The following is a 9,626-nucleotide window of genomic DNA, read 5'->3' as shown; positions in this document are numbered from 1 at the left end:
AGCAAACTACCGCAAGGACAGAAAACCAAACACTGCATGTTCTCACTCATAGGTGGGAATTGAACAATTAGAACACTTGGACACAGGAAGGGGAACATCATACACTGGGGCCTGTCATGGGGTGGGGGGAGGGATAGCATTAGGAGATATACCTAATGAAAATGATGAGTTAATGGGTGCAGCACACCAACATGGCACATGTATACATATGTAACAAACCTGCACGTTGTGCACATGTACCCTAGAACTTAAAGTATAAAAAAAACACACAAAACAAAAAATAAAAATAAAAAAATAAAATGATAGTATGTGTAAAAAGTGGGCACAAGGAGATGCCACTCTGATTACAACTATTCAAAACTGTCTGTCCCTGTGTGTATATAAACTAGAAGTAAATTTAAACTAACATAAATGCATTCTTGCATGTTATTTTTTCATATAGTTATTTAAGTGACTAATTTTTTAAGAAAAACAAGCAGAATTACAATTTGGAGCCTTACAAACCTAGCCTAAGCAAATCACAACTCATAAAAATGTAATTCATTTTTTTAAATTGTTACATCCCCTTTAGGATTATATTTCCTCTGATGACTCCCTCCATTAATACAGACAAACCAGCAATGTAGTGTAATTTTAACTTCCTTCCCTCATTAAAGCTCTTTTGGACTTTTTGATAATCCTAGAGTTTAAAATGTATCACCAAAAAAAAAATCAGAAAATGAATAATTGTTAAAGGAAGGTGGCGTTTTATCATCGCCTTTAATTTATTTTAATTACTATAAAGCATGTGTTAATCTAGTCTCTGCTGATATTGAAATTTGTCTTTATTTCATCTAAAGTTGTCCCTAACTGTAAAAAAGTGTTCAGGTTAGAAATGGACAAGAAGCAACCAACCTGACTTATTTCTTATTTTCTCAGTGGGTCAGTGTTGGGGACAGATCCTGCTTTAGAACTGACAAATCCACATCAATTCCTTTTTTATACCACGTCAAGTACTACACAAAAGAAAACGTTTAGCTACATCTGACTTCTTCATGACATTTCAAATAAAGCAAGCCAGTACCTATGCCCTCTATGTCTATACGAACTAATGCTACATACAAAATTCTAGACACAACTATAATGATTTTTAACAAATGTTTCAGAACTTTTATATCCAGAGGAATAGTATCCTACACAAAGCCATGATTTTTGAGACTATACTCTGATTCAAGAGCTTTCCAAACTTACAATGGCCCAAACTTTATTCTTTCAGAGAGAATTTTAATTTTTGAAACAGTTAAAAGTCATTAAACTTCAAGTGTGATGGTAAAACTATGTGATATTTTGATGAGTCACGAAAATAAATATAATCACTTCTTCCCCTGAACTTCCATATCAAGTTTTATTTACGTATGCTTATGATGTTCTAACTTTGTATTACAATTATTTATAGAGCTTATATTTATATTAAAAAACACATATTACATGTTAACTTTACAAATATTAACTCATGTCATAATCATCATAACAACCCTGTGAGGTAAGTACTCTCATTATCACCATCTGCCGTTTTACAGGGAAGAAACCTGAGGCACAGAAAGTTAAAGTAACCTGCCCAAGGTAAAATAGCTAGTTAAGGGTCAGAGCTGGGATGCACACCCAGAGATCTGGCTGGAAGATCTGGGCTCTTAGCCACCATTCTATGCTGCCCTTCTCTTATACTAGAGGGAATGTATTAACAAATTGGTCTTTAAGACAATTCCAAAAGCATAATTCTCAAAAAGGGAGGGAATCTGCTTGGACATGGAGCTGGAACTGTCCACTGAGAGAAGGAGGGCAGTGGAGGGAGATGAAGGGAAGAGGCCAGGTGGGGAGAGCCCGAAAGAGATCAACCCAGACTCCCCCCTTGCTTAAGCTAAATGACATCTTCAGGCTAATCTTGCAACTTTAATTTTACATTGTCAACCGGAGTCAGTACTTGGCTTATTTGCCATGAATTATCCATTTGGTGGTTTATATGTGGCAAACTTAATCCTAGGCTGGCTTTCAGGCTCACTTTACCACTGGATTGTGTTCAGGAAATTGAAAATAATGTTGGTGGCCTAAGTTATCATGAAGATAAATGTGGCACCAAAGCACATATCCAGTTGAATTCAAAAACTAAATGTAAGTTGTAATTTCTCACTAAATGAAGTTAAGTTATAATTTCAAGTTCTTTGCCACACTGTTCCCCTTTATTGCAACTGATAAACTGGAATTTTATTTCATCACTGCTCCTCCCCCATTTCTCCAGTTCAGTTGTTTGACAGGCACTTTATTCCCAGTTGTCCCTTTAAAACTTAAAGGATAAAAAGATAATTATGCATTTCTCTAAAGACATACATGTCAAATGACTTCGTTGTGTATCCTTGAAGCTAAAGAATTATAACAGCATTTCTTCTTCCAAATCTTCCATCAGATAAGTAGCAAACAAAGGCAGATATGTCCAGAAGGATGCCAACTATGGAAATAAACTATTTTTTGAGCTAATTATTTTAAATATTTTAAATTAGTTCTCGTCTTATCACCATCAAACAATCCCACTGGGCAGTCAGAACTTTCCCAATGGCTGTCTACGTTGAGGGTGAGAAGGGAAGAAGTGTGAGAGCACATATGTACCTCAGTGAAAAGAAACTTGATGTATCTAAAAAAACAAAGGGAATAAACTTAAAAAAAACTATCCGCATTAATAAGAGCATTCAGTACACTTGATAAATACAAGAACAGAACATAAAATCTACAGTAGCTTTCCTATGAAACAGAAAATATAGTGGAAACACATCCCATTTATGATTTTTAAACATCGGCATACACATTCATATACACAATAACTCGAAATAACAAAAATATATAAGACATACAAAAAGAAAACTATAAAACTTGATTGATGGACATAAACAAAAAAATTATAAATGGAGAGACTTATGTCACGGGAAGGGAAGACTAAATTATTTAAAGATGACAATTCATTCTTAGTTTATTAATAAATTTAATGTAACCCCAATGGTATTTTCAAAAACAGTTTGATACATAATAATTGTACATATTCATGGGGTACAGTGTGATGTTTCAACACATGTATGCATTGTAATAATCAAATCAGGGGATTTGAATATTTAAGATATTTATCACCTCAAACATTTATCATTTCTATGTGTAAGAACATTTCAAGTACTCTCTTCTAGCTATTTTAAAATACATAAGATATTGTTAACTATAGTCACCTTACTGTGCGACTGAACACTAGAACTTATTTCTTCTATCTAACTGTCTGTTTGTACCCATTAGCCAACCTCTCTTCATCGCCTTCCACCTTTCCCAACCTCTGGTAACTATCATTTTACTCTCTACCTCCATATGATTGAGGAATCCCACTATAGGGTATCTATCAAAAGGAAAGGAAATCAATATATCAAAGGGATACTTGCACCCACACATTTATCACAGTACTATTTACAGTAGCCAAGATATAGAAGAGTCCAGCAACAGATGAATGGATAAAGAAAATGTGCTATGTATATACAATTGAATACTATCTGGCCATTAAAAAGAATGAAATCCTGTTATTTGCAGAAATGTAAATAGAACTGGAAGTCATTATGTGAAGTGAAATAAGCCAGGCACAGAAAGACAAATATCATGTGTTCTCACTCGCATGTGAGAACTAAAACATTTGGTCCAATGAATTTTTTTTAACCTAATAAAATGATTCTAGATTTCATTTTGAAGAACCAACAGATAAGAATAGCAAATAATTTTTTTACTATATTAAAACATTATCATACTATAGTGCTATCAGTGCAAGAATAAATGGATCAGTTGAGACAACTAGATAGTCCAGAAACATTAACTGTTATATATAAGCATTTAATATATGGTAAAGTCGGCTAGCAAATCAATGAAGAATGGAAGTTGTATTTATAAATTATATTAGGACAATTGCTAGCTATCTGGAAACAAAATCAAATTAGATCCTTTATCCACATCAAAATAAAACTCCAAATGGAATTAAAGAGGTAAATGTAAACTAACAAAACCATAAATTTAAAATAAAAACTGCAGTGAAGTTTTATGACATATCTCAAGGGGAAAGGACTTTCTAGCCAAGGAAGAAATCAAACACAAAGAAAACGAGTGACGTATTTGACTACTAAAAAGTTTGATTTTTGTATGTGTCAAAAAAAGTAAGGGCAAACACCAAACTTAGAAAACATACCTTGCAACAGATCAAGGATTAGTATATATATAAATTTACAATGTATTAAAAAAAGTTTGATTTTTGTGTGTGTCAAAAAAGTAAGGGCAAACACTAAACTTAAAAAAGATACCTTGCAACAGATCAAGGATTAGTGCATCTATATATGTACGTATGTATAGAGTGTGTTTAAAAAAAGTATGATTCAACTGGTTAAATGAGAAAAATACACAAAAAGCCAAATCATGTGAGGAAATACAACAGCTTAACAACCATATAAAATGACAGTCACTAACCATAGGAATATAAAATGTGAAAAATAAAGAGATAGAGTGTAAATATAAAATAAAGAATGACAGGCCAAATGTCAAGGGAAAATTTTCTTAACTACAATACCCATTTATAGTGAGGGTGTGGTGAAATGGACACTCATGCATTACAGGTGAGCATGTAGATTGGAATAACCATTTAGGGAAAATATCTCATGATCATGTATATATCAAGAATCCTAAGCTGTTTATGTTTTCTGACCCAGAAATTCCACACTGGAAATTCATTCTAAGGAAATAATCATAAATGCAAGGAAACTTTAATGTACTGAAATATACAACCTGATGGAATTTATAATAACAAAAATATGGAATGAGTCAAATGTCTAAAAGTAGGTGACTGGCTAAGCAAAATATGGTATACTTACAGCTAGCTGGACTACCATGCAGCCATTAAAAATAACATCTTAAAGTTGTCTCTAAGAACATTATATATGAGTATATTTTTTTCATATTAAATGGGAAATGAGAAATGTATACAACTGTTAAGAATATAAGAATACAATCATACTTTTTTAACACACATAAATTTATGTATACACACACACACACACACACACACACACACACACACAAACTAATCCTTGATCTGTTGCAAGGTATCTTTTATAAGTTTGATGTTTGCCCTTACTTTTTTTGACACATACAAAAATCAAACTTTTTAATAGTCAAATACGTCACTCGTAAGAATACAACTGTAAGAGCACATGTGCTCAAAAAGCAATTCATCTCATTAAAATATAGAAGAAAATTCACCTAATTTTTAGCAATAGTCATCTTTAGGTTATAAAACTATAGATGATTTTTCTCTAATTTCTATTATCTATGTGTTTCAAATGTTCTATAATGAATAGGTATAAGCAACTATTTTTAATAGACTTATACAAAAATCTATATTTATTTAGAGAAAGTAATTGAAAGAAATACTTATCACTTAAAATGAAGGTGAGCAATCCTATCAATGGAAAACTCCTTTAGTGCTTTATGAAGGAGTTCAATTTTTGATTTTCTAAATCAGAGCAGAAGAAAAGGCCATATCTGAAAGCCATGATTAGGAGGTTCAGAACTGGGGAAAAGGGCAAGCATCATTTGAAAGTACAGTTTAAAGTACAGTCTGAAAGGCATATGAAATGTATTATCTCTACAATAAAAATACAAAAACTATAGCTCAATTAAATCTTCTTGGTTAATAGGAGTAAACAAAAGATAGAATAAGAAACCATTCTGAGTAAACCCTACAATCAGTGCATGTTTGTCAGCTATACCTTGTTGTCCATGTGTATATGATACCACTTATATTGTTATTTTGACTGCATATCATAAGCGTAAGTGTTTTGGTTTAAAATGAGTACATGGTTTATTTCTAAATAAAATTTGATTTTATAATTACAGTGTAGCACCAAAAAGAGGGAATGAAATTTTTACATTTATCAAAAGGGACACTCAACTCAAAAACACTGAGAAACTGATAAAAGGCAATGTATCCTCATATCCTCCCTCTGCAGCACATTCTGGCTATCACCCTAACAGTCTCATAAGACTTTGAGGCCCCAGTGTACCATTTGAAAGACAGCGTAAGGGAACTCCCAATTTGTCTAGTATTTTCCGGTACTTCACAAGGAGGTTTTCATGGAGAACTAAGAGTCATAAAAACTGCATCTATGCAAGATTCACTTTGGGCAAAAACTTAAATGCTTGAGAATTTCTCACCTGCCTAAGTTAATTCCTCATGTGGTTCCGGCCTACATAGGCAAAAGTCTAAAGCTGTCCTTCTCTCTTGCATAAGGTACTTAAGGCAATCTTTTGCAGAAGGTAGGATACACATTACTATTCCTGTTTTATAAATATGGAAACTGAGTCCCAGAGAATTTGAGTGACTTTCCCAGAGTCCATACCCTAACCTCTCGATGTCCATTCTGTTTATTGCAGTAAAGAACAGAATTTGCCTTGACAGTTTGTTAATTCAAAAATATCTGCTGAGTGCCTATTATGTGTTCCTGTGTTTCTGGTGATGGAGACAGTATCTCCGCCCTCATGGAGATTATATTTTTGCAGGACAGCCCAGCAATAAGTAGGTAAACAAGCAAATTATCAGACAGTTTGAAGCTCTTTGAAGAAAAATAAAGAGATGGAGTGAGTGTATCAGGGACAGGGAGAGGGCACTTGTTCTAGATAGGTGGTCAAGCAAGTCCTCTCTGAGGGAGGAGACAGTTGAACAAACATGTGAACTGAAGGTATTTTTGGCAGAAGGAACAATAAGCGCAGAAATCCTAAGTGGGGGCATTTTTGAGGAGCTTGAGAAACGGCCAGGAGCCCGGTGAGGCTGAAGCCTTAGGTGTATCTTGCCTATCACTACACCCTGTTGTCCGTCCCTCCCCTGCCCAGACTTTTGTACGTTCTTTTTCACCTTTAGTTTAAGGAGCATGTTACCTCCTTTGTCAGCTTCCCTAAAGCAGCGCCTTTCACCCACCCACTCACTCCACCTTCTTTGAATGAGAAAAGAGCCTAAGAATCCTAGATGGTTTTCATTGCCCTTCCCTACGTTCCACACAGGAACAATAATTATATAAGCAAAACATAAAGATTCAAGCCCAAGACATTCAATAGCTTCCACGTATTTCCCTTGAAGCCTTTGTGAAAAATGTATTTAGCATGACCTGAGAGCTGCCACAAACAAGGCTTGACGGTTTTTAAAAACCAATATACAGTGAAAAATCCTCTAGCAACAGCATCAGGATAATCTTTCTTCACTGACCCAAAAGGTATTTCAAACTCTTGTGGGGTATTATCAGATGCTGAACTTACTACCAAGCATTTAACCTCATTTGGTTTCTGTCTAGAACCTACAATGCAGGGCTGCTGTTTTCATGGATTTTTTTTTTTTTTAATCCTGCTGACAATAATGCCTGAGCTAGGTCCTTCCTTAGAAATGCCCCCATGATTCCTAAAAGAAATCAACTGAAAAGAGAAGATAAAATAATAATATATCTTTGGTATAATAATAATACCAATAGCTTACATTTATTAAACATTTACTAGGCGTCAGGCCCCAGTGCTAATTTTTTTACTGCATTATGGCACTTAATCTTACAATCCTATGAGGTAGGCAGTAATATGATACCTATTCAATGGATAAGAAAACTGGGGGACTGAGAGGTTAATTTGCCCAGGTCACAAACCTAATATCTGACGAGCACAGGACAAAGTCTCAGATCTGCCTGACTCTGGAGCCCTGGAGCAAAGACGCAGATGAATTTGATTCAAAATGAAGCCTTAGACTGAGACGTGCCTAGGCAAACGGCAAAGCTGAATCATAACAAGGGTGTTTTCCCTCCATTCCCTTTAAGACTACTGTGAGTCCTAACGTTTATCAAGAAGGGTCCTATTTCTGAAATCCCCTGCCCCTCCCCGCCCCCCACTACTTTTCTAAAGGATGCTACATCAGCAGATCCAGAGAGGTGATTTTACTCACACACATCCCCCTCCTCTCTCAGCATCTCGACCTAACTGGCATTGCATTCTTAAAGTAATTGACTCTGTTTCTTAATGTGCCTCTTCTCCCTGAATGTCATGCTCTTCCTTTGGGATGACACTTCAAAAGTCGTTTAAAGAGAGCTAGAGTAAAGCTCCCAGGGCGCCACCTGATAGGAGTCAAAATCGAAGTGGGGAGCCTGGGTCTTTCCTGGAGCGAAGGTAAACTCTGGACCACATTTCACCACCCGAAAGGGCATTCTCTGCAGCTGCCCCAAAAGGCTCTGGTGAGGGCCTTCTGGAGAGCAGGAGGCCCAGGGAACGAAATCCCCAGCGAGGGACTGAGGCGAAAGTGTGTTCCACCACGGCCCTGGGCTGGACTTGAGGGTGAGCCATGGAGGAGGCGTCGGCGAGCTGCTAACGCCGGCGCCCCTGCCTGTCTCGGCCTCCACCCTGGCCCCAGCTGCCGTTGCCCACCGCCCACACCCTCAGCAGGCCCATGTCCACTGTATCATACTCACAGCACACATAGGCAGTACACGCCTGGCACGCTCTCGCTGTCCCTCAGCAAATAGCTGCCATCCAGCCCAGTGGCAAGCAGGAGCTTCTCGCCGGTTTCCCTGCTGATTTTGCCATGATACACAGCCACTGCGTCCATGGCCTGGTGGACTCTTGGGCGGGCCGAGGAGAACTGTGCAAGGGAGATGCCGCTGCTACTGCAGCCAGGCACAAGTCAACCACCTGACTCCCAGTTCAGCCAGATGTGCAAAAAAGAGAGAAGCACCCAAACAACAGGATGTTGTCTACTTGCCTTAAACCTCCTTCTCACACTTCAATTAAAACGAGCTCAGCAATTCAGTAGCTTGGTTCGATCGAGCTTGCCAAGGGCTTCCAACTTCTGCCCCCCAACACAGGGTTCATACAGAGAGGGGAGGAACATTGGAAGAAGGATTTTGCAAGATTGGGGCTGTACTGCCAACACACACCCTTGCACTCAGACAGGGATGCTTAGTAATGCTTCTGTTCTTGCAGTTTACTCAGAGGCCACCAGGAATAACTTAGCTCAACTAGCCCGTAAGGAATTGATGATAGAGGCAAGTTGTACATGTCTCTGTCGGTATGTGGACCCACCATGTAGGGCAAAAACATACTGACAAAAATGAAAGGACCAAAAGCTCTGAGAACAAAACACTGATAGCTTTATCAGTACTGTCAGTATGCAATCATTACTGAACATGGCCATGAAGACTCCTACAGAATCAGACATAGTAGATGAACAGTGAACTTTGGGCAAGTTCTTCTTCTCCCTCTTCCTTCTACCTCACGCAGTCATCTTGAGAAGTCTTGGTCCTGAGCAAATATTGATTTCTTTCCTAACACCTTGTCCAAGGTCCCAAAGTGCTAGTTGAGATACAAAAGTCACAATGTACATCCAAAGATGTTCTAGATGTATCTATTTGATGGGCTTTAGATGAGACTGTGAATCATTTAACTGGTGCTTTGCCTTTATGTGGATTTGTATGTGCCCTTTGGTGTACAAGGCCCACCTTTCAGCATTTTGTCCATAAAATCTGTTTTGAATCATTTGCAAGTTGTTGATAGTTTTGTTG

General features: G+C 37.2%; 1 protein-coding gene across 2 annotated transcripts in view; it reads right to left on the bottom strand.

Annotated features, from left to right (window-relative positions):
- The window catches only part of SH2D1A (SH2 domain containing 1A), a 26,211-nt gene extending 17,537 nt beyond the window's left edge, over positions 1 to 8,674 (bottom strand). For both annotated transcript variants that reach the window (XM_032757580.2, XM_032757581.2), the window contains exon 1: positions 8,538 to 8,674. In XM_032757580.2, coding sequence (XP_032613471.1) covers positions 8,538 to 8,674 — 137 coding nt within the window. The remainder of the gene's footprint in view (positions 1 to 8,537) is intronic.
- Positions 8,675 to 9,626: the final 952 nt, after the last annotated feature.

Source organism: Hylobates moloch, unplaced genomic scaffold (genome assembly GCF_009828535.3).
Source record: "Hylobates moloch isolate HMO894 unplaced genomic scaffold, HMol_V3 SCAFFOLD_7, whole genome shotgun sequence".
NCBI lineage: Eukaryota > Metazoa > Chordata > Mammalia > Primates > Hylobatidae > Hylobates > Hylobates moloch.
The sequence above is the reverse complement of the archived record's forward strand: the minus strand, read 5'-3'. Positions and strand labels throughout refer to the sequence as shown.